Below are 26,505 nucleotides of genomic sequence, written 5' to 3'. Positions count from 1 at the left end.
TTGATTTAATAAATAAACAGAACTAAAGATAAAAACCAGTCACACCTTTTGTAATAATGTATCCAGTTGGAATTTTCACACGGTGAAATGAAACAAGACACGTGGCAATGGATGCAAATGATGACTGTCTATCAGTCGTTTGTTCTGACTGTGGCCAAAGGTGCTGAGAGAATGCGGAGTACTGTATGCCGTCTAGAGCTGCAACCCGGAGGCTTATCTTAGCTTCCTTTGGGTTTGCAAATGCAGAATAATACAGAGGCTCTGCCCTGTTCCCTCTGGCCTTGCTTTTTTCCCATATCTACTCTGGAAGGATACAAAGGAACAGGCGTGATAGACATAGCACTGATAGACAATTTCATAACAAGCCATCATAACAAGGCAACAAGACAAGCTTGTCTGCATTGAGTTTGGGAAGCCAAAGACTAGGAGAAATCCAATAAGGATGTTTGACCTCCAGACGGATTCAATTTGATGAGTCAAACTCACAAAAATGAAGGAGATTGCACAAGATGCACACCCATAACGCTATTCATCTTTTAATTTTCTCCACATTTAGAGGGGAAATGGTATTCGGTGTTAAAGGAGCCTTTGTCCTTGAATACATTTTTACAGTTTGGTCATTTAGCAGACACTGTTATCCAGAGAGACTTACAGTCACTGCATTCAACTAGGTAAGACAACCACATATGGGTCTGTCCACAGACCACAGCAAACGTACTGATAGTGTAATACATTTTAATACAAAGTTACTAAATACGAGGATGTCAGTCGGATCTAGCTGTTACTGTGTCAGGTTAACTTATTTACAAAAAGCCGCATCATATTGGAGCAGAAGCTATATGTGACAACTTAAAGACAGGAAATCTCCCAACCTCAACAGTTTATATGATCGAAAGAATATTTCAGAAAAATGTGCCCTTGGTACACATATTTCCTGTGAAGTTTGCAAAACTCTAAAAAAGCAACAACAAAAAAATGATAGAGCACTGTTACATTTTTACAGCAGTCAACTTCAGGTTTGAAAAGATCCACATGGATAGCAAGAGAGGGACTTCAATTACACAGAATAACTCTGCCACAAGAACCACTGACATAAAAAAAACTATTAGCTCCTTGATCTTAAATTTCTCACATTGCAAAATATATTTTAAAGTAATTAGGTCTAAGGGACAGTGCCTGCGGTCTCCCTACCCCTTCATGCACACACACCCCTCCCCTCTGCCGCTTTGCCCCGGGGGAAACTTTGGGAGTGTTTACTGTGTTCCTCACCCATCCGAGCCTCCAGAGAGGCCGGTTCACAAGGCACACAAAGAAAGGTCAGGGGTGAGGGGGCAGGAGGCCCCTAACACAGGGAAGCACTTTTTTTTGGGGGGGGGGGGGCGTTCTGCTAGACTGAGCGAGGCTGAAGACTTTTCTATTCCAGGAACAGTGAGGTAAGTAAGTAAACATCCGCTGACTGTGTTACACAGAGTAAATAAATGTGATAACTAAAAACAAATCAACAAACGCCCCTTAGTCGTGTAAGCTCTTCAGATTCAGACCAGACATCACAAAAGGCACGCTTACTTTCAGTTCGACTCTATTCATAAATGTTCTTTCTATATGGCATTTATTTAACTCTACGTTGATGTTTTTATTCAAACAAACTGAACAGTCTGTATAATATCATAAAGGAGAGTAAAGGACCGGATTTAACTTAACAAAGTACTTTAAAGTGTATGGGCACAACCTAAAGCATGAATCAGACTGAATTGTATCACTGTGGGTGGCCGTTCCTTCTCTTGCTAGGAAATAACTGGTACCTTGGTACCTGCTTCGTGCCGACCCGGTAGCAACGAACCTGCCGTTTCTACTTGTAGAATCTTAATGCTCATCAGTGGCCAACAACTTGACTTTAAACCAATCAGAGAGCATAAACCCCCACGTGAGGAAGCCAACAGGAGTGACAACAAAAAGGGAAAAAATAGGGCATTTTACATCCACGGTTAAATGTCATGAGCCAATCACACTTCATATGCAATATAGCTTATGGAACAGCTGCCTGTGTTAGCTGCCGTGATAGGTCAGTCTGCTTAACTAGCTAGCTAGCTATGCTGTGCTAGCTAGAGAATTTAGCTATATAGCTAGCTAAAATTGGGATCTAGACCTTAAAAGAAGCAACACAAACGGACATGTATTGCCAAACAACGCTACTGCCACCTTCTGGTTTGGAGTATTTTAACACGGCTGAGTGGCTGACGACTTTAAGGTCTTTGCTGGATGAACACAAAAGTGATTGACTGGCAACACTGTTCAGAGGTGATAATTACTGTCTGAAGGCAAATGTTTGACAAGCCTACCACAGTGTCTGAACTATGAGTGTCAACCCGTCTACCAATCCATGAAAAACACATTTAAAAAATGCATCATAAATGCCCACCCAATTTGTTATTATAGTTAACCTGTGCATTCTGTGCTTATCTGCCAGGTCAACTGCCATTTCTATCCAGCTGTTTGGTGCAGAGCCACCCCTGGAGAAATACACTCTCAAGGAGGCTTCTTCTGGGTGACGTGCCCTTGGATGGGTGGGATGGAGTAGAGTGGGACGAGCCTCCGTCCGTCGACACAGGGACAACTCAACTCTACCCCGGGGCATCCCTGCTGTGTGTGTGTGTGTGTGTGTGTGTGTGTGTGTGTGTGTGTGTGTGTGTGTGTGTGTGTGTGTGTGTGTGTGTGTGTGTGTGTGTGTGTGTGTGTGTGTGTGTGTGTGTGTGTGTGTGTGTGTGTGTGTGTGTGTGTGTGTGTGTGTGTGAATGGTTGGTTTCCCTTGCATTTCAATTGTAGCTCGGAAAAGCCTGACTCTCACACATGGAGACAAATCCATTTGGCTGCACACTGACCCCAGCCGAGGGGATCGCTCCTTTCCTTGCTCCACCGCCATATAGGCTCTCCCATTCAACACAAAACCCAAAGATATCCTATTTTTCCTGTCCTCTCCCTCTGCCTTTCTTTCTTTTCACCCTTGGCTTCATCCAGGTCAACGGTTCACATTTTTACCAAGATTTATGAGACACGTTGCCAATCCCCCTGCATTTTTTCCACAGCAGCCATAGTTGGTTGATGTGTGTGTGTTGGGAGGGGGACAGGGTTGGGGTGGATTTAGAGGCTAGTGGTGTCCATTGCAAGTCCAAAGCTGAAAGAAGATCTGAAGGGAGTAGGACTCAACCCCTTTAAAAACAGGACAGATGGTCCAAACCAGAAAGGGGGAAGAAGACACATTAGCAAGGGGTTGGGGATTTCTTAAAGGGACGGTGCACATTTTCCCTCAGCTAGACCCCTCCAACAGATTCCCTTCCCTCTTTCCAATACATACACACAGAAATGGACACGTCTCTCTCGCCATCTCCACAACCCACACAAACCCCCACTGGATTGTCTTTCCTTCTGAAAGCCCATAAGGAAGTCCTTCTATGCAGCGTCCCTGCCTCTCCCCCCTCCACTATAATCGGCAACTGAAGCCCCGGAAAGAGAGCGAGCGGCGAATCATATGACCCTGTAGAGGAGCGCACGTTCATGTATGCGACAGCTCTCTTTCTTTCTCACTTTTTCTCATTCACTCACTCACTCAGATGCTCGCACGCACTCTTTCTCTCATTCTGCCTGGCTGGCAAAAAGTTGTGTATTCGGAGTGTAATAGAGTGCAGAACATGTCTTTCTACTCTGGGTGTGTGAGAGGTTGGGGTGTGTGTGCGTGAGAAAGAGCAAGAGAGAAGGAAAGGGAGGGAGCGAGGGACTGCCTTTTTGTGTGCTGCAGTGTCAACGGCCTCTCGGCGCTGCACACAGGTGTTCCAGCCAGCTGATTGGTCGCACCCCCTCTCTCCCAACGCCCCCGCCCTCGCCTTTGGTAGTAGAACAATCGTAAGAGGAAGAAACAGTGAGTTTGCTGGTTGCTGGCTTGAGACAGGCAATGGGAGCAATACTACAGCACTACTAGGGGCTTGATTGATGCAGATCCAAGGACATTTCATATGTGACACATATTTCAAGGAAGTTTGTTTGCAACGCAGGAAAAAAAAAAAAAAACAATAGGAACTGTTTTTTTTTTTTTACATCTTTCAATGTACATTTCAAAGTATTTTCAAACATTTTCAATTAAACTTTGTGAAACATTATTTGAATAATCATATACTGGGCTTTCCCCTCATAATAAAATCACCCTTGTAACCTTTTTCCCCCCATTTAACCCTAAATATATAACAACAAAGACCACCACCCAACTTTAAAACTATAAATATGCAAATATGTTTCTTGCAACCAATAAGAGGATGAACACAACTAATACATTCAGTTCCAAATCTATAAAACCCAGAGGACAACATCATCTTTTGTTCACATAAGCGCAACAGTAACAGAAAGCCATACTGGATGGATAGGAGGCAAATGGGAAGATAATTACAGAATAGTTAAAAATATACATATATATTTACAGTAATGAATGTAATCAGGAGTACCGGGGGGTATGCTTTCTTTTTCACAAAGCACTCCAGCAACTACCCTGCTCCCCAAATACAGATGTGCCCAAAGCGTTCAATTGCCAATCGCTGCATCCCACTGGGCATAGACAAGTGGCCTGGAGGCCAGCAAACACTGGTCATGATGTCACAATAGGACGCCAACCTTTCTTTTTTTTGTTTCAGGTTCTCTCAGCGTGGTGTTGGGTGATACTAAAGGGGGGTGCGATGTGGGGGAAGTAGTAGGCTTTTTTTTTTACCAGCACCTGGCATTTAAGAGGGGGGTCTGGAACGCCCCTTTGTTTCAACGTCTCTCAGAAGTGTAGGCACATCATAATAGGCCCACCACATCATTGCAAACGGCCATGCTCGAGCTAATTTAGCATTCCTCATTAAGCTTAAAGCAGTGAAGCAGGGCCATGGGTTTGTGTGCAAGTGTGAGTGGAAGAGGTGTTGTGCACACAAAAGCTGTACACACCCACATTAAAAGAGTAGTTCACTATTTTACAACTTGATATTAGATGGTTCCTCACCCTGAAATGTGTCTATGGGCCAAAAGAAAGTGTAATCCAGGGTTCAGTTCTCATTATTAAACAGCCACTACAAACTTCAGCTAACATAAGTGACGCTTTTATCCAAAATAACTAACAGTCATGCTGGTATACATGGGAATCGACCCCACTATCTTGCCGTTGCAAGCACCATGCTCTACCAAGTGAACTACAAATGGCCATGTGAACATTTTTTTTTTTTAAGTATTTGCAAATCACCTGAAATCAGTTCAAATCAACTCCATATTTGGTTTGATGTTCCTTAAAGGTGATTTGGCCATTTAAAAATGCTCACATCCTCCTATCCCTTCCATTGATTGTTAGCTTGTGGTGGCTAAAGTTAGCTGAAGTTTGTAGTGTCTGTTTAATAAAGAGAACTGAACCATGGATTACAGTTTCTCCTGGCCCATAGACTACTTTCAGGGTGTGGAAGCATCTAACACCAAGTTGTAAAATAGTGAACTACTCCTTTAAATCTGAAAATTCACAACAACAAAAAACAATGTTCCACAGTTGCTTTTAAGTGTTGTGGCAAACTATGTGGCAAACTATGCCAAAAAAACATTTAAAGCTGCAATATGTAACTTTTTGGGTGACCCTACCAAATTCACATAGAGACACCTGAAACCCCACCTCTTTAAGGAATACCTAGGATAGGATAAGTAATCCCTCTCACCCCCCCCCCCTTAAGATTTAGATGCACTATTGTAAAGTGACTGTTCCACTGGATGTCATAAGGTGAATGCACCAATTTGTAAGTCGCTCTGGATAAGAGCGTCTGCTAAATGACTTAAATGTCAAATGTAATGAGTAACAGATCTGTCATTCTCACTGAAAACAAGTCTAAGAAGCGGTAGATTTGTTCTATGTGCGCTATTTCTATGCTTCCCGTTCTTAAGTTTACTTTTTGGGTCGTTTACTTTCGGTTTTGTACACCAGCTTCAAAACAGCTTAAAATACAATATTGTTTGTTATTGAAAATATATTTAATAGCGATTTAGATTGTACAATGATGGTACACTTGCTTGTTTTGTCTCATAAACTAAAATCAGATGAATTATTCGAATTTTAGCCACCAGGAAATGGCGGGCGATTTCTTCATATTACACTTTTAACTTAATCTCAAGCAATGTCTCCCATTTTTCTTAAAACATCAGATACAAACTAGGAGTTATCACAACAGCTTAATTATCATAGTAAGTAAAGATTTCACTGTGAATCTACACCTGTTGTTTACGAAGCATGTGACAAATAACATTTGATTTGGTAGGACATTTCAACGTAAATACATTTCAAATTTATAGTGTATGTACTTATGTCAGGAGGGACAGAGTGATGTCTGAAGATCCTTCCTCAATCACCCCTCCCCCTCTCACCTTTCTCTCGCTCCCTCTCTCTCTGACACACAACCACAACTCTACATCGTACTCTAGGTTCTACGTCACTCGCGGGCTTTAGCCCACCTCAATACTTAGGACGCTGCAGAAAGAACACGACTTTTGAAGATATATATTTGTGTTAATCAACAAGGGTGGCAACGTAAGCCAAGACAAAGAAGCAATCATAAATACACAATCTAGCTTGAATATTTGAGAGTAGTCTAATTTTAGCACCAGTATGCAGAAAAGAAACGAGATCAAGATAATATGTTGAAGTGACTTCAAATAGCCTATTTGTTCAAATTTGTGTTTTTACAGTAGGCGAAATAAGGTGGAACAATGAGTTGGTGTTGCACTCAAGTCGCGTGGTTGCTCTAGAAGAGGACTGGGCCAAATGAGCAGAGTTTGAACCATTTTCTAATACCTCATAAAATGACCACTTTCTTCAAATGATGTTTGTCATTAAAGCTTCTATGCCCGTGCTTCTCATCAAAATCGAATGAGGCTTTGCGTAGCATATTCATTGGAAATCTAAAACAACACAACTCGGCATAGGCTACTGCAGTAGCGTTTACATAATTCCCAAATAATTGATAGGCCTATTTATATGTTCGGGTGACAATGAGGGAACTATAAATATGTATTTGCCTGAATTTAAATTCCTAATGCTTGTTTTAACAGAATTTGTCCACCGCTAGTTGAGTTGTTGCGGCCATTTTGAGTGTCAGCAAGATATTAGGCCTAGTCGAAACATTCATTTTAAGTCTATGTTTAACTTCATGGTAAAGCCTACAGATGCCTAAGATCACCAGAATAGAAAACTTAAACAGTTTTGCTACATTCATAGAGAGGAGTGAGTGCTTTGCAGCTGTGAATGAACGAACGAAAGAAAAAGGGCTCCCTTTGCCATTCACGATGAGGCTCGCCATTTTTCTCACTCAAGTGACGTTGGATGACTTCTCTTAGTGGGGGTGGCCACGTGTTGTGTATCACCAAAGGTAGGCCTCTCCAGTAACACTGAAATGTAGGCTATTTCATGGGCGAAAACCTCAACACAACTATATTTATCTATGCCATTCAAGGTTGGTAACTTAGGACATATAGCCTCGTTCAAATTGCCCATAGGCCTATGCATATCCGTGCATTTGTTATTCAGACAAAGGTTATACGATTCCTATAGGCATCAATTAGTGTTATAATTGTTTTTCACTTATAGGCAAAAAATCCACCAATGAATGACACTTGAATGGTAGGTTATAAAACATATTTATATTATTATTGGAATACAGCCATGACTTTTCCTTGTCAGGGCTACCGTCTATTACATACTTGTATGTAGTCTATACGTTTACATCAGCCTACATACATAACACTTTTACAGATAGGGCCTAACATATGTTTGAATATATTTAGTAGATCAAAATAAATTGCCTTTGATTAAAATGTCGTTTTTAAAACAAAAGGCACAAAAAAGGTACAGCCTACACCTGAATTAAAAACGGTTAGCCAAACCTCACAACTGTTAGAGCCTAATCTCAAACCCGCTCCTTCCTAGACTAATAATTTAAAAAAATAACCTAAGTGTGTTAAAAGGTTCATGGTAGTGAATATTTTTGAAACTAAGCTAAACTTTCGTAATATGTAACTGGGTCAACTGTAATGGAGGGAGGGCTCAATGTCCCCATTTTGTTATAGCGTCTAAATAGATAGGATAAATAACCTAGGCTACTGAAATTATTTTTTGATCGAACGGTCCATTGAATTATTGTGAGTATTGCATTACATTTCAGCACAATATGTGTTTACTTCCATACACACATACACATGTTTAATGACAAAATATGAATTAGACCAGAGCAAGAATAGGCATTGCCTATGCATGTACATATAACCATGTATTTTCTACAGGCCTACTTCATGATTAGAAACAGTCTTTTTCACATTTCTAACCTAGAGACCAAATTTATTGGTGATTCGACATAATAAAACATCGCCCAGACAACACGAAAACAACGTTCGTGTGCAATAAAAGCAAAAACGTAATTAAAAGACTTCACTCTTCATAATGAATAATCGCTGTGCAACAAATTACTGGAGTTTCAGTAGTTGCCGTGACGTGAATTAAACACATTTCAATCCCACATATTGACATAGCAAATCGATTGTCTCTAGGCTGTGCATGAAAATAAAGTACCAACATACACAATGTAATCACGTAACTAATGCCACTAAACTCCAGAACATGACACTTAAAATGTGAAAAGTAGCTATGGCCTACACATATAAATAAATAATTATTCACACAGGAAGGCCTAGGCCTATGACAAGGCCTTCGGGAAGTAAAATGAACATGAGGTATTTAAGTGATGACGTTGCAATCAATATGAAATTCTCTGTGACAAATAACTGTCCCAATAGTTAATGGGCATTCATCATTTTCGTTTTAAGCGTAGCCTTTAGTGCATACGTAGACAAGACTCGTGACACCACATACTCCACACATGAGTAGGCCACACCGTTCACAGCAATATAATTAAAGAGTAGCCTAAATACAAAAACTTCATTCAAATATTGGATTTGCGAGTCTTACTACTACATCCACACACCAGGCACATAACTCGACATCTAATGCGTGGATTAATTTAAATAGCAACATGTCCCTTCTGCAGCAAAATCCATACATTACCAGATGCAACAATTGAAGTGTTATTGGGGGAGGATGCTAAATACCTTTGCTTCTTAGGGACAGAGTGTTCGACCTCAATATGTTTCCCATGGAGCTCCACTTTACCTGTAAAATAAATGTTTATGTTGAAAAAACGAGGCCATGTCCTCCATTCAGAGTGTAGAAAATGTATTGTATTTATTTGCCATATGGAAACAATATTTACCATGTGACTGAGTTGTGTGTTCCTTAATTGTGTCTCATGTTGTCTAATGTGCACGAATGAATGTTCAAGATTAGTAGTCTAATAACGCAATAGGCCTGTCATTCAAAGATGATGGGGAAGAAGTTACCCTCCTTGCTCAACTGGAAAGCCATTAAAAAATTGCGTTGTGTATTAACTCATCAACTCCTATATCACGTACACACATTGTTGATATTTTACAACTCATTCATACACAGTAAAACCGAACACGTATAACTTAATAGTCCATTTGAAAGGGACATTGTCAAGCATTTATTAAAAGCTGAAGATACACGTTTGCGTGTTCTTAGTGATCAATTGCAGGCTTAACACACGAGCAGCATGGCGTCCTTCGTGCTATATAGAACACACATCACATGCTACATATGTAGGAAATCATGAAGATACATTTAAGGAAATCAAGCACGTTCGTGACTTGTGAGAAGAATGGGAGAGTAATTTGGCAATGTAATGGTCAAGGCAATCAAAGCCATTAATCTATGAAAGAATAGTTTCGATGTATGCTTTTAAACTACACCTACAATCGCTATAGTGGCCTATTTGCCAAAAGGGGGAGGTGGAAGATTTAATTCTATAGCTCCACCGAGTACACATAACCTAGTCATACAAGGCACCAGAGAGCAAGGCTTCGGCAAGTACAATAAAAGCGTGTGGCCATAAGGCCGAAATATAGGTATCTGGCTATCATATCCAGGACTAAACATGGGTTTTAGTGTATGTAAATTGACCTAAAATAGAATACGATTCGAGAAATCTGGATATCTTGATGTTCACATTCAAATAGGTAGGCCTATGTGATGGGCCCCCTCTCCCTGTAAAAGTTGAGTATCTTGTTGTTCGGATAAGCACTTCATAAACCTTTCATCGATTATTATAGGCCCATGGAATATATTTTCTTCGAAGTGTCTCTTAATTCTATAATACCTTCTACTGGACATTAACATTGGGACGCGTGAGGGGAGTGGGCAAGCCCTTGTTTATTTGAGCCTTGGTGGTTTCCCTATTGAATTAAATTACATAAAGGTAAGACGCTATTGAAGCGCTCATTTACGTTCAATTACTTACCAGAAAATGCTTCAATGGCTTTCATAGCCCATTGGTCGTCTGGACAATCAACAAACGCGTAGCCAGTTTTCATAAGAAACTGCCCAGAGTATGGAATCTTGTTGTCATCAAAGGTTTTAACCAAGTCCTCCGCAGTCACGTTTTCATTGAGATTTCCAATGTATAGCTTGTTCATGTTGAAAAATAGAGGTCCTCCAATTGAAATTTTAAAAATCAGAGCAACAAAACTTTTTTTTCTTTGAAAACGCAACAAGATAGATCTACCCAGGATGATCACAGGTTGAAAACACTTGCAAATGTCCACAAGCAGTAAAAGAAAACGAAAGACATTTATTTTCAATGTAAAACTAATGAAAGAGGAAAAAGTTGAAAGTAATGGTAATGTTGGAGTCTGATTAAGTCCAATACTGAAGTGGAGAAACCTTGACTGCAGCAACGCAAGCGAATGTATCGCACAATGTAGAAATTGATCAATTTGAATTAATTTGATGGTGGTTATGGTGGAATAGTGGTAGAAGTATGGCGGGATCGGGAGAAATGTTTTCCTCTCTCTGCCCCTCAACCTCGAGTTGTACTCTGCACTGTCACAGATCCTTCTGCCTGGCGATGGCACCGCCTCTTAACCGACTCGAATTCACATTTTTTTTGTTTGCAGCGAGGAAACCACGTGGTATTCGAGTAGTTAGAAAAAGGGCCAGCCTCCTGGCCGCGTAGCTTCCCAGATGAGTGTACGCAGCGAGCCTTCGTGCTATGCCACCGTGTTGTGTGCGTATAGGCTTTATGCATACGTAGCCCACACACATGCGCGAGTGTGCTGGGCTTGTGTGCGGAATATCAGTCACCGGGAGGGGAGACTTCCCTCAAGATGCGGATGTGTGTTTTGTCCATTAGAAATATATAAATAATTCGCAGGTTCTAGATAGGAACACAATGTATGACTATGGTGGCGGACGTGTGCGAGTTGTGGTCTCCGTAGTTTAATATCAGCTCTTAGCTCATATACCATTTGGTCATGACATTCTCTCTTCAGTCCTGCTCCAAAAGTCTTCCCGCCTCTCCAATAAATATGCATTGTGGTAAAGAATTTGGTCGCCAGGAGGATGTTACATAAATGTAAAATCATGAGCTTTAAGTCATTTTTGAAAAGGCTCTAACAAAAGGTTGTGACATAGGCAACGAGGCCAACAGCCGTCAAGCAAGATACATTGTAACAAACTGCCGCGTGGGAGGAAATTGTTTGGGTTCATTGTAGCACTCGTAACATTGTTGCATTCGTCTGAAACTAGAAGGCCTCGCTGGAGCAACGAGTCCTTGGTTTGAGGTTATTCTTTGGCCATTTAGACAGCCTGTGACAATAGTCATGGTATGCAAATACGCCCAAGCCTCTTGGGTAACATAACTCGGCGAAATAGGCCATCAAAGCCAAAGAAGATCTTTGTTTCTTCTGTTCTCATCATAGGGTTTTGGGGAAACCGACTGCACGCAAAATGGAGGATCCAGTGTTGCAGGCCCAAAAAGCGCAAAGAGCAGCTTTTCATTGGAAGGGGAAATGGTAGAGCTTCTGAGGCAGTCAGTGTGCGTCGTGTGCTCCATCGAAAGTCGTGTACTTCATCATGAACAGTCACGAACTTACGTTATAGTGAGTTAAGTGTGTTTAATATAATCATGCAATTATCTCTACAGAACCCTTACTTTGAATAAATCATGCGACAATGAAGCTGCATTGAGCCATTAGGTTGACTACTGAGACTGCAGCAATATACTGTATTCAACGTGGCATATAGGCATACTGTATCGCTTAGTTGTAAAATGGCTCGCCTACAGACGTTGGAGGGTTAAAAACTCAAAATCTTCCAACAATTTTATTATCTGTAACACATGGCAACGACTCACGTTATAACCCATGTGTTATGGAACTGACAATAATGTCACAGTAATTAATGCTATACGAAACATGCAAGTCGTGGGCTTGAGAACCAACAGCGAAATTATTTGTATGCTAATTGATTGTTTTATTTTTATTAATTACAAATTAAGACAAAACCTAAGTTTCACTTACATACTCTAGAACCTGTTAGATATTAATAACATAATCTATAGCCTATTCCTCTTCCGCTTCACACAGTAGCTGCAGATAGAACAATGGCCGAATTGTACTGAAAGGAAACTGACCAGATTCTGTTTCAAATTAGCCACGAGTAAGCCTATAGAATAGGTACTGCATAGTTATTATACCAAGACCTTGAAATTCCATGTAAGCACATGATATATGTTCACTTTTTATATTTAAAAAAACGTTTTACAAACACACATATGCACATAATAAAAGTCAGTTATAATTTTTTTTTTTAAACTGTAAGAGGCTAAATGAACATACATTGTGAACGTGCATATGGCCAAAACATACCGTAACATTAGAGGAAGAACATAGGCAAACAAACACTTACAATAATACCTAAAACAATGGAATAATGAACACTTCGGGCTAATTGAGTTGATAATGAGGACTTGGACTTCACACCAGGTTATAAAGATTCACAAAGACTAATGTAAGGAGGAACTGCCTCAGCCTTTGCCCCACCCTATATAATGTTTTAGCAACACTGTAATAGTATATACACTGTGTATGTTGAAAGCTATGACCAATGGCACCAGTCACTCAAAACAACTAATGGTAGATGTCACTCAATATTGAGTCAACCCACAAATAACAAGTGCATGTTTTGTGTTGTTTTGTTGATGTAATTTGTTGGGTGCAAAAAGTATTACATTCTAGAACAAACTGTCACGTCAAAGGTTAATTGGTTCCTATACTAACGCACTTTTAAATTGAATTTTTACCTTTATTTAACTAGGCAAGTCAGTTAACAACAAATTCTTATTTACAACGACGCTGCTCTATGGGACTCCCAATCACGGCCGGCTGTGATCCAGCCTGGATACGAACCAGGTACTATAATGCACTGAGATGCAGTCTTAGACCATTGCCCACTGTAAACAGGCTATTCAGTCTGGCACAGTGTGGAAGTATTAGTCACTAGGGAACTGAAGTTGTAACCCGGGAGGTTGTTAGGTCAAATTACAAGATACTTAACATCAATTGCAGAAAATACCCTGAGGACAACAAAATGAATAACTCTAAATACTTGTAATGGTCTAAATGGAAAGGTTACAAAGTCATGTTTTTTTGCTTATGTCTTACATTGTGTTTTGTATCAATATGTTGCAATTACTACAACGATCAATAGAGTTATTATGGAGACCCACACACATCTGTGTTTGTTAGGGAACTGGTAAGTACAGGCATGGTCTTAATTTGATCACTCTATTGCAGGAGGTTTAAAAAGGCTTTTGAAGTTTGCCACTGAAATTTAAGACTTGATTTTCCCTTAAGAAAAATGTATTAACCTCTATAAAAATGTCCATGAATTATAATCCACATAATAATTCACATTTCCTGTTGCTGCAGTATAATTCTTCTGCTGTACCAAACTGGCTCAAATTAAGATCCTACATCTGTATGGGATCACTGGTATGTAAAACACACACTGGTAATGGCATACATTGAACCTAGCTAAAAGGTTTGATAACTTTATGAAACAAATGAGATTCTGATAACTTCATCATCAAATCAAATTTTATTTGTCACATGCCAAATACAAGAGGAGTAGACTTTACAGTGAAATGCTTACTTACGAGCGCTTTCCCAACAACGCAGAGTTAAAAAGTAAGAAAAATAAATAAAAAATGTGCAAATAAGAAAAAAAGCAAACAATAAAATAACAATAACGAGGCTATATGCAAGGAATACCAGTACCGAGTCAATGTGCAGGTGTAGGAGGTAGTTGAGGGAATATGTAGGGTAATGTGGGAAAACTATCCCCTTGGGGTAGATACATAATCCACTTTTTTAGAGATACAAATTGTAATCAGATTTTAACAAACCAGTCAAATTTAAGGTAAGTGTGTTGAGGCTAACTGACCCACTCCACAATAGGGCAACTTGTCCCCCGGCAATCCAATCCAAGTCAATGGTACCTAAATTAGCATTTTCTAAATCATGGAAATGATGTGATGCAAAAATGAAAAGAGGGATCTTATATCAAACCTCATCAGAAGTGAGAATATTAATAGTGAGATGTGCAATGCCATTATGTTTCAATGTTTTGATTTTAGACTTTAGCTTTTAAGAGTTAATTACAACAACAAAAAATCTAAATAAAATGTATAAAATCGTTTTTACACACTAATCTTCGGGGGAACCAGTACCTCCGGACTTTGGAAAACATTTAATTAAATAATAAAAAATATTGTAAACAGTAGCCACTTATTTCCCTTCATAGCTTGTTTGCCTTAGCATGGACATCATTCACATACCTAACATTTACCAAACATTGCTTTTGTTTTCGAATGCCAAGCCAGTCAAGATCCTCTGGATTATGTAGCCAACATATTGAAAATCAAGATCATTTTATTGTCCATTGTCCACGAATGTTCAACCAAAAAATGTGTGTTGTACATTATCCCAACCCCTTTCGAAAGACACCAATAGCCTACAAACACAGAGGGTGGCGAAGTTAAAGCAGAGGGTCGGCCATAGTAGTTAAGGGGGTAAGTGCCATGCTCAAGTGCACAACTGCAGGAGGCGGCATCTAGGATACAGGAGCACCAGGGCTTTTGATGTACAGAATCCCCTATTTGTGCTTTTCAACCATCTCTCTGCTGCTATATGAGTGAGGGGGACACTGACAATAACTTTGTTATAGAGGTAACAACAGAGAATGCTGTTCAATCAGTGCTATGCACTGTCAATTACTAACTCTGGCACCCCAATGAAAGGTTTTTCCACATACAAAAACAGGTATGTCAGTTGATGTCTGATGGCACATCATAAGGGCGTCCATTGTTGTGTGTTCCAAAGCCTCATTCTTCTTCTTTGCTAGCTCACTGGCAACTACCAGCAACATGAATGTCTGTGTAACAACAGCAGGTAGCCTAGCAGTTAGAGGGTTGGGCTAGTAACCGAAAAGTATCTGGTTTGAATATTTGAGCCAACAAGGTGAAAAAAATCTGTCGATGTGCCCTTGAGCAAGGCCCTTAACCCTAATTTGTTCCAGGGGCGCTGTACTACTATGGCTGATCCTGTAAAAACAACACATTTCACACATCTATGTGTCAATGCAACATATATATTTTGTATATACACAGCACCAGTCAAAAGTTCAAAAGTTTGGACTCACCTACTCATTCAAGGGTTTTTCTTTATTTGTACTATTTTCTACATTGGAGAATAATATCGAAGACATAAAACTATGAAATAAAACATGGAATCATGTAGTTACCAAAAAATAATTAAACAAATCAACATATATTTTATATTTGAGATTCTTCAAATAGCCACCCTTTGCCTTGATGACAGCTTTGCACACTCTTGGAATTCTCTCAACCAGCTTCATGATGTAGTCACCTGGAATGCATTTCAAATAACAGGTGTGCCTTCTTAAAAGTTCATTTGTGGAATTTATTTCCTTCCTAATGCATTTGAGCCAATCAGTTGTTTTGTGACAAGGTAGGGGTGGTATAGAGAAGATAGCCCTATTTGGTGAAAGACCAAGTCCATATTATGTCAAGAACAGCTCAAATAAGCAAAGATAAATAGTCCATCATGACTTTAAGACATGAAGGTGAATCCATCCTGACAATTTCAAGAACTTTGAAAGTTTCTTCAAGTGTAGTCGCAAAAACCATCAAGATGATGAAACTGGCTCTCATGAGGACCACCGCAAGAAAGGAGGACTCAGCATTACTTCCAAAATAAATGCTTCAGAGTTCAAGTAACAGACACATCTCAACATCAACTGTTCAGAGGAGACAGACCTTCATGGTCTAATTGCTGCAAAGAAACTACTAAATTAAACCAATAATAATAAGAGACTTGCTTGGGCCAAGAAACACGAACAATGGACATTAGACCAGGACACCAGGACATTTCTTTAACTAGGTAAGTCAGTTAAGAACAAATGATGGCCTAGGAACAGTGGGTTAACTGCCTGTTCAGGGGCAGAAAGACAGATTTGTACCTTGTCAGTTCGGGGGTTTGAACTTGCAACCTTCCAGTTACTAGTCCAACACTCTAACCACTAGGCTACCCTGCCGCCCCAATGGTTCTGAATCAGATGACCTGGCCTCCACAATCACCCTGACCTCAACTCAATTGAGATGGCTTGGACCACAGAGTGAAGGAAAAGCAGCCAACAAGTGCTCAGCATATGTGAGAACTCCTTCAAGACTGTTGAAAAAGCATTACTCATGAAGCTGGTTGAGAGAATCCTAAGAGTGTGCAAAGCTGTCATCAAGGCAAAGGGTGGCCACTTTGAATAACGTTTTTGGTTACTACACGATTCCATGTGTGTTATTTCATAGTTTTAATGTCTTCACTATGTTTCTACAATGTAGAAAATAGTACAAATAAAGAAAAACCCTTGAATCAGTAGGTGTGTCCATACTTTTGACTGGTACTGTATATATGGAATTTGAAGGGTGGTGTGTGGGTTGCTGTTTACATTGTGGGTTAAAAACTACACATATGGGAGAGTTATGGACATGCTGTGCAAACCAAAAGACAAAAAAACACCCACTTCCTACTTTGACTTTCACCAAATCAGCTCACCTCCCCTTCTTCACTGGTAGTGGTGGTTGTGTGTGTATGTTGTTGGGGGAGGTGCAAAGGAGGAGGTCAAGAGGTTAGGATAAGCAGGGGTTATATTGGGCGGGAATGCAGAAGTAGAAGAATAGGGTCTCACCACCTTTTGCCTGATGGAACACCAGACTGCTTTATAAAAAAAAAATAGAGCCACTAGTTAGGTTGGCTGCTATACCCTCAAAATACCATGGAATGATTAGGTTTTACCATCCTCAAAAAATAATGGTGGAATACCCTCAGAATATCAAGTCCCTGTGAATTTGCAACACAAACTTAATATTGTTTAGTTTTTAAAAAAAGAGTGAGACTCCCATTTCCAAGTTACAGTGCCGAACACACAACATATTTGTGGGGATAACTTTGTGGGTGGAAAGGAGACTTTGAGCAACATTGATGGAGCAATGGAGATGAAAGAAAGTACAACTGTATAGATCTAACATGGCAGCTAGTTTCTAACCTGAACTAACGTTAATCCTTGTCACTCCACCTGTCTTGAAAAGTGATGTACTCTCAACCCCTTTCTATGGACACTGCTGATTTCTCTGTATTCTCCATTTGATATCTGAGTGATACAGACACCTAAGGAGGGAACTAAAACCGAAGCTGCATGAAACATACTCAGTGGGTCAGCGACAAGGAAGGCTGTATGGAGTTCAGCAATCGTACAAGGTCTTACCGAGTTCCCACTCTTACACTGGTATAATGGCGTCAATGGTACACGAGTAATAATGTTTCCATTTAATTATGTTTCTGTTCAATGATTAAATGATGTCGGTGATATTCTATTTACCAAGATGTTCTCTATTTCTCTTGTTACATTTCATGAAAATATAGCTTCATAAGCTACAGCATAAACATTTGGGCTCACATAACATAAGAACTTTACACCACTGAGGTTAAGTATAAATACTTTAGTAGTTTTTTGGGGGTCTCTCTACTTTACTTTAGTATTAATATATATATTTTTTTACGACTAACTTTTACTCCACTACATTCCTAAAGAAAATATGTACTTTCTACTCCCATACATATTCCCTGACACACAAAGGAATGTAACAAATGTCTGCGCATTAGTTACATTTCGAATGCTCAGACAAAACAGCGATATGGTCCAATTCATGCACCTATCGATATAACATGTCATCCCTACTGCCTCTGATCTGGCGGACTCACTAGACACAAAGTGAGTGTTGGAGTGAGCCCCTGGCTGTCCGTAAATTTAAAAAAAACAAGAAAAGTGTGCCATCTGGTATGCTTATTTTAAGAAATTTGATGTACAGCATTTACTTTGATTTTTTTTACTCAAAAATTACTATTGAGTACTTTTTCCACGACTGAACTTAAGTACATTTTAAAACCAGATCGTTAATAATTCTACTCAAGTACTATTTTACTGGGTGACTCTCTTTTACTCGAGTCATTTTCTATTAAGGTATCTTTACTTTTACTCAAGTATGACAACTTAGTACTTTTTATTACCACTGCATAACCTCTGCATAAAACAGTTCAAAGTACCGTTTTCAGAGGCATCAAAACACAAGGTGATAGTAGTAATTAATGAAAATGAAGGGAAAGAAGATGCGATGAAGTTAACAAAGATAAGGTTTAGAAGAATGATAGAATAGTTTAGTTATGAGCAATTCCAGTAAAGTGATAGTTGTAATAATATCTATAATGTCGGGCCACTAAAAGCAGCGGTAGCGACCATATTGCTGTTTGCCTGAGCATTCGAAATATAACGTATACTTTTGGGGTGGCAGGTTGCCTAGTGGTTAGAGCATTGGGCCAGTGACCAAAAGGTATCTGGATCATGTCCCCAAGCTGACAAGGTAAAAATCTGTTGTCCTGCCCCTGAGCAGGGCAGTTAACCCACTGTTTCCCGGTAGGCCGTCATTGTAAATAAGAATTTGTTCTTAACTGACTTGCCTAGTTTAATAAAGGATCAAATGTAAAAATGGTTTACTACTGAGTTAAAAAAAAAAAAAAAACATAGCTCAAGAGAACTCCAATGCAATTTTCTCAATGAAGATGAGACTGCATGCCAACAACGACACTAGGCTACATTGCTGCTGCTCTACCAAAAGGCAATACCGGACGGCCGCCCAAAACTGTTCGGCAGTTTGTCTTCAGAGTTTGTTCTACACTTTTGTTTTAGTGGCATAATCGTAACAAGAGATTGATACCTAGAAGGAGAAAAGAGACGTGTAGTGAACATAGTGAATGAAGCATTATTGTAAATAGCCACGAGGGACTATTGTTGACATGCAAGATACAATCAAGAGCCGGAAGGTTAGTGGCATACTGCAAACATGGTATTACATTTTAGAATGTACAGTATTGTGTGCAATTTAGGCGGAACACCTGAGGGGAGAACACATTGATTCTGCATCTATCCAATATTGTCACAGAACACATCATCTTGTATTTATTGTTTCCACCTTTGGAGAAGATACATGAAACATCCAATGAGAATGTGCCATATCTACCATCAGAGTGATGGCTGTTTATGATACCAGTAGGTTGACTGACTGACTTTGGAGGTGGAGTGTTTGCATGATGGCATTGCCTACACAGCCAAAATATTCCAAGATAAAAAGAAAACTTCATTCGTACCGCCTTACTGGCATTGTAACCCTGGATTTTCATATACGCTCTCAACTACAATAGATACATACGACTAAGGATTCCAAAGGTAGTTTAGACAGTGCTTGACTGTAGACATCCGGTCTATGTCTGTGAATTGGTTCGATCTGCACAAGGTATTGAGGATGATCATCTCTCTCAGTTGGCATCACAGTCTTGGGCTATATCCCAAATATTCCCACATAGTGCACTACTTTTGACCAGAGCCATATAGGTCCTGGCCAAAATTAGTGTCCTGTATAGGGAATAGGGTGCCATTTAGGATGGAATAGGGTGCCATTCTGCTGCCTGCATAGATATGACATAATCTGTTATATTGAGGAACCCCATCCTAATCTAGATGTACTTATCTCAGGGGACAGTTGGACTCGTTAAAAGTCCTAAAGTGTGCTACCTTTTCAGAGGCTTGTATAGGATATCAGTGGGTCAGAGTGCTGTTTGTTAAGTGTTGTTTCTTGTTTGTGTTTTCCTTCTTGTTGTAAGTCACTCTTACTTCTGAGGTTGTGTGGTACTACACACTTCCTAAAGTAAAGGTTGGCGACATGAATGTAATATGAATACATGGTAGTGTGCTTTCAACAACATTTCTAGTGCAGTTTACATTTCCAAGCTGACTTACCTTTCTACGCATTTAGGGAATTACAGGGTTAAGTGAGAATGTAGCCAGATTTAGTACATGACATTTTTTCCCCCCCGAATTGAATGTAACACAATAAATCAAATCAAACTGGAAGTGAGAATACTGTTCTAAAAAGTAACCAGCTTTAAAGTTTTGAACCAAACTTGTAATGTTACAAAGTAGTTATAGCTAAAAGGGTATACATTCCTGTTCTTCAATAAGCCGGAAACAGGCATGGGTGTATAAACACAATTGCTCAAAAGTTTGTCTTACTTGATACAGCATTTGTGGAACTAAAACATAAAACGATATACTACCGGTCAAAAGTTTTAGAACACCTACTCATTCAAGGGTTTTCATTCAAGGGAGTTCCCACATATGCTGAGCACTTGTTGGCTGCTTTTCCTTCACTCTGCGGTCCAACTCATCCCAAACCATCTCAATTTGGTTGAGGTCAGGGGATTGTGGAGGCCATGTCATCTTATGCAGCACTTCACCACTCACCTTCTTGGTAAAATCGCCCTTACACAGACTGGAGGTGTGCTGAGTCATTGTCTTGTTGAAAAACAAATGATAGTCCGACTAAGCCCAAACCAGATGGGATGGCATATCGCTGCAGAATGCTGTGGTACCCATGCTGGTGCGCGTTGAATTCTAAATAAATCACAGACAGTGTCACCAGCAAAGCACCCCCACACCATTACACCTCATCCTCCATGCTTTACGGTGGGAAATACACATGCGGGGATCATCCGTTCACCCACACTGCGTCTCACAAATACACAGCGGCTGGAACCAATAATCTCCAATTTGGACTCCAGAGCAAAGGACAAATTTCCACTGGTCTTATGTCCATTGCTCATGTTTCTTGGCCCAAGCAAGTCTCTTCTTCTTATTGGTGTCCTTTAGTAGTGGTTTCTTTGCAGCAATTCAAACATGAAGGTCTGATTCACACAGTCTCCTCTGAACAGTTGATGTTGAGATGTGTCTGTTACTTGAACTCTGTGAAGCATGCATTTGGGCTGCAATTTCTTAGGCTGGTAACTCTAATGAACGTATCCTCTGCAGCAGAGGTAACTCTGAGTCTTCCATTCTGTGGCGGTCCTCATGAGAGACAGTTTCAACATAGCACTTGATGGTTTTTGCAACTGCACTTTAAGAAACTTACAAAGTTCTTGAAATGTTCTGCATTGACTGACCTTCATGTTTAAAAGTAAATATGGACTGTTTGTCTTTGATTATTTGAGCTGTTCTTGCCATAATATGGACTTGGTCTTTTACCAAATGGGGCTATCTTCTATACCTTGTCACAACACAACTGATTGGTTCAAACGCATTAAGAAGGAAAGAAATTCCATAACTTAACTTTTAAGAAGGTACACCTGTTAATTAATTGCATTCCAGGTGGCTACCTCATGAAGCTGGTTGAGAGAATACCAAGAGTGTGCAAAGCTGTCATCAAGGCAAAGGGTGGCAATTTAAATGTCTTCAGTATTATTTTAAGATGTAGAAAATAGTAAAAAATAAAGAAACACCCTTGAATGAGTAGGTGTTCTAAAACCTTTGACTGGTAGTGTATGTATTTTGCAATGCACATATTTAGGCAAATAAGTGCAAGAAGTTCACAGTAAATTCAGACAGAAGTTGAAAAGCAATAACAACATCAACATTATGAAGGTAAAGCTTCCTGCTTGACACATTGATTCGTGGCTATAAAACATTTACAACTAAATTTTTGTGAAAACGTTTAAGTCAACCTCAATTTCATGACAGGAAAAACTGTAAAAACTCCAAAACCATTTCAGTCAATTTGGCCCATGTTTGTAACAAAAATACAGAAAAACAAATACTTATTTATGATAATTCTGTTAATTTCAGAAAGAAAAAAAACTTTGGCAGATAAACAGTTACTAAAAATGTTTTTTGAAACATTAAGGGATGTATTTTGTAATTGAATTTTATTCAAAATAATCATGTTCGAGACTTTATAGGTTATATACTGGATATTACTATTCACCAAATAAATTCTTACATAATTTATAAATATCAAAACATTATTTGAGGTCATTGTTTTCTCTATGAGAGATGTTAGTCAGTGATCAAAACATTGTTATAATGATCTTTTAGGAAGAAAGACAAGTTAGAAATTAATACGTTTGCTCAAAGGCTACGAAACAGGTTACGAAACAGACCCGCGCCCAAATAAAGTATATGAAACGTTTAAAAAAATGTACTTATCGAAAATCTTAGTAATTCTTACCATTAACTTGTTCAGAAATGGCTCATGTGTCGCTCTCTGATACGATAGTTTCTGTTGTTTCAGTCAATGCTCAAAATGGAGAGAGTGAAAGAGGGAGGGGAGGGGAGGGGGGCGAAGTTATTTCCGAGGAGAAAAGCGCCAACAGGAACGGAAAAAAATATACGGCTGAAGAGGATACTGAGTTATTCCAGGAACGAATATTAAAATAAATAAACAGTGTTCAGTTGTTTAAAAAAAATATCCCCACGTTTTAGGTAGGCTAATTGCAATAGCTACTTTCAATCAATTTTGAACTTTCTGAAATATTTAATTGAAAATCACAAATAGTTTTGATTTAGGATATTAGTGCATGTGATTTTGATTGCTACTTCATCAATAACTTAGTGTTGGTTTGTCATAGTAACTAGCAATATCAGTACATCTGCCCAAGATTTCGTTCACTAATCAATTGCTACAGAAGACCTGTGAGAGAACATAAAACAGTTCTTTGTTCAGCAGAATGATTGATTAAGAGGTGGTCCTAGACGTTTCACCCACCAAGATTGTTCTGCTCGAAGCTACTCCCACCAAGTGGACACGTTGAGATAACGCATCGCATGTGCACATACATGAACTAAAATGGTTCATGTATGTTCCCACCATGAACATGAGTTTTTATGTTGTATTATCCTTCATTAAACTGTAATCCGCTAACAGGCCTGTAAGGGAAATTATAAAATAATCATAGAATCCTACACTTTATTTTCAAATTAAGATTATTATTTTTTTTATACTGAATGCAGGGTACTGCAGCGAAGTAAACATTTTAAATACAATAACCTACCAAACAATATCAAATCAAATATATAAAATGCATGCACATATAGGCTACATTGTTAAATATGCTGGCTAAAGCCAAACTAGGATTTCTTCAGCATGTCGAAGCAGCCTGTATTTTATCAAACATGACAAGAGGCATGCCTGGTGACTGCAATGATGTTAGTTTATTTTCACGTGAACATTTGACAACAAATTTAAAGAATGAACTGTAGTGAACTAAATACCTTTGTCTTTTTAAATGTTAAATGTCTTCAATTTGTTAGAAGCTATTATGCAGAATATTGTTTGAGTCGTCGTTAATTATTGTGTAATAAAATTGTTAACTCGTGTTTTGGAGCGATAGAACAATTCTTCGGATTTCTCATCAAAAGTTCTACTGAAAGCACAAACGAAAAGCTCTCGAAAAGACATATAATTACAAATCAACGCTCACCTTAAACGAAATCAGACTGTCACAATGGCAAAACATCATATGAAATAGCTTTCCAGGTGTAAATGTGAACATGTCATTGAATACACCTTTGTTTTCCATGATTTTCTATTGTATAAATTGTGTAGTAATAATAATGATAATAATATGAAAAATAGAATACAAATAATATGAATTATATAGGTTTACAATAGACATCTGAATGGGTGTCAAGGCTGCCTACTAACTTAACGATTAATGTTTGCAGTAAATATTCCGTTTAAAATTCAACACACTTGACATATGAATAATTACAAAACCTCTCCAGAGACTTGATCAGTTACTACATCTAAAAAAACAACTAACTATATGGAGCATATAGTTAGTTGTTTTTTTTCGATGTAGTAACGGATCAAGTCTCTTGAGACGTTTTGTAATAATTCATATGTCAAGTGTGTTGAATTTTAAACGGAATATTTACCTCGAAGTTATGCTTTGGAAAACCATCAGTCATATTGAATCTTGTACAATTTCGAAATGACAAAAACATACTGGCTCCCTGTATTAAAAATGACTAAATTATTTCAATAGTTTGTATTTCATACCAATTCTCTAAATTGTTGTCGGTTGGGATGCAGGTACCTGTTGAGTTGAAAGAAAGCGTGTCCCGCCCATCTCAATCATAGGCTGTGTTTGAGGGAGGGTCGATAGAATGAAGCTATTTGGACCGTCAGATAGTAAGTAGGAGCGTTTACTAAATCAACATTGGGAATATTGAACAAGAATACTCTATAAAACGTATGTCAAAAAGTCGTTTTAAAATGAAAAAATGATATAGGCCTTATAGAACAATAGCAAAATATTATTCGTCGACGAGACAACTGGAGAGAATTGTCTCACTTTAAGCTGTCACCAACTAATGTCCCCGCTGAAGATAGTAGCATATAAATCACAAATGTTTCATCATGAAGTTGTGGCTTTCTATATAGTTTCATCAATAATTGAGATCAATAGTCCTATGTTTTTCTCTCAATTAAATGTTTTCACCCTCTTTTAAACTGTTAATATAACTACAAAGACAAACATAATTAGAATGAATCAATAAATTAAATCAATTAAATCTGTCAAACCCTTACAAATTAAAGCCTTACTGCCTGTGCCTGACAAGCACATAACATTGCCGAAAGTCTGAGAAAGAAAATGATACATCCATAAAATGTAATAGTCCAAAGCAGGTTACCCTCAGAATAGCCAACATTTCAACATTGTTCCAGTAGTCCCTTATCTCACATGATGGAATGCTCTTATTTTTGTCAAGTAAGTCTCACATGTAGCATAGATGAATGTAATTCCTGTGTATTGATATACCAAGGGAAGTTAAAGAGTGGTGTGATTTAGGTTTAGCACTGTCAGGGGGTTCTGTCGGATAAACACTCCAAACAGCCTACCCGACCGCTCGGAGGTGTCAACATGGTCCTAAAGCACACCGCAGCCACGTGTTGTATCATATTGCAATGGTAAAACTGGGGGGGATGATTGGCAACCTTGATAAAGATTAGAAAAAAAAGACTGCATAAAATAAACCGAGCCACTGTATTTTGTATGCAAAAAAAGAGATATGTTAGCTTATACTAATACAATTGCTCAGATAAAGAGATTATGTTTAACAAGTAATACTGTTTTCAGTTCCATTCAATACCTCACCTTGCAAGGACAACGGCACTGAGCCTTTAAAACAATGTTTTATAAGATGAGAGAACACATTGAGCGAATCTTTCCAGATCATTGATATCCTTCTTCTGCTCATATGGACTGCCCTCTTTAATTCACACACGTTTACAATGGTGTTCAACTCCGGAGACTAAGATGGCCATGGCACAATTAAGATTTTGTAGTCAATTAACAATTGATTTGTGGATTTTGTGTGTTTGGGGTTATTGTTTTGCTGGAAGAGCCACTTGCGGCCAAGTTTCAGTCTCCTAGCAAAGGCACTCTTGCCTGACGACTCAAACTGATTTCTTCCGCTGCTTTATGATTGCGAAACATTTGTGGGCGTGGCTAGGCGTTTGCCCAGAGCAATGTGGTTGGCTAGCCAGGCAAGGTTGCCTCTGCCGGGAGGCTGAAACTTGACTTAAAAGTGGATCTTCCAGCAAAGACAATAACCACAAGCACCAATCAAAATCCACAAAGAAATCGTTTAATTGACCACAAAATTCAACATTTTGCAATGGCCTTCTCAATCTCCAGAGAGGTCAGTGCATAAAATCCATCCAATCTCATAAAACATTTTAGAAAAAGGCTCAGGGCCTTTTTATCCTGGCAAGGTGAGGTACTGGAAGGTATTGAAAACAGGAATACCAATAATTTTTACCCCTATGTTTTTGATAGAAAAAAAATATTGTTAAACAAAGTCTCTTTATCTGAGAAATTGTATCAATATAAAATATAATTTCCCCATGTTTAAGCATAAAATATAGCTCAGTATTAGTATTATGTATTTTATAGTCTTTTTTGCTAATCTTTATCAAGGGTGCCAATAATTTTGGAACTGATAATATATGGGGGTTATGGTCCTTATAGTCCTCCTTGGCATTACCAACACAAAGGTGGCTGGGCTGAAGCCCTCAACTGAATGCC

The 26,505-nt window shown here is 38.9% G+C and overlaps 1 protein-coding gene across 3 annotated transcripts in view; it reads right to left on the bottom strand.

The window, feature by feature from the left end:
• The window catches only part of LOC124015284 (insulin-like growth factor 2 mRNA-binding protein 1), a 56,709-nt gene extending 45,632 nt beyond the window's left edge, over positions 1 to 11,077 (bottom strand). For 2 of the 3 annotated variants that reach the window (XM_046330416.1, XM_046330417.1), the window contains exons 1-2: positions 10,416 to 11,073; positions 9,151 to 9,211 (exon numbers count right to left, since the gene is read on the bottom strand). In XM_046330416.1, coding sequence (XP_046186372.1) covers positions 9,151 to 9,211; positions 10,416 to 10,590 — 236 coding nt within the window. In that variant the 5' untranslated portion in view covers positions 10,591 to 11,073. Of the gene's footprint in view, positions 1 to 9,150; positions 9,212 to 10,415 lie in introns of all 3 variants that reach the window. The other variant, XM_046330419.1, reaches the window with a different exon arrangement.
• Between the last annotated feature and the right edge of the window lie 15,428 nt (positions 11,078 to 26,505).

Source organism: Oncorhynchus gorbuscha, linkage group LG26, assembly GCF_021184085.1.
Source record: "Oncorhynchus gorbuscha isolate QuinsamMale2020 ecotype Even-year linkage group LG26, OgorEven_v1.0, whole genome shotgun sequence".
In the NCBI taxonomy this organism is placed as follows: domain Eukaryota; kingdom Metazoa; phylum Chordata; class Actinopteri; order Salmoniformes; family Salmonidae; genus Oncorhynchus; species Oncorhynchus gorbuscha.
This window is presented reverse-complemented; position numbering and strand designations above follow the sequence as displayed.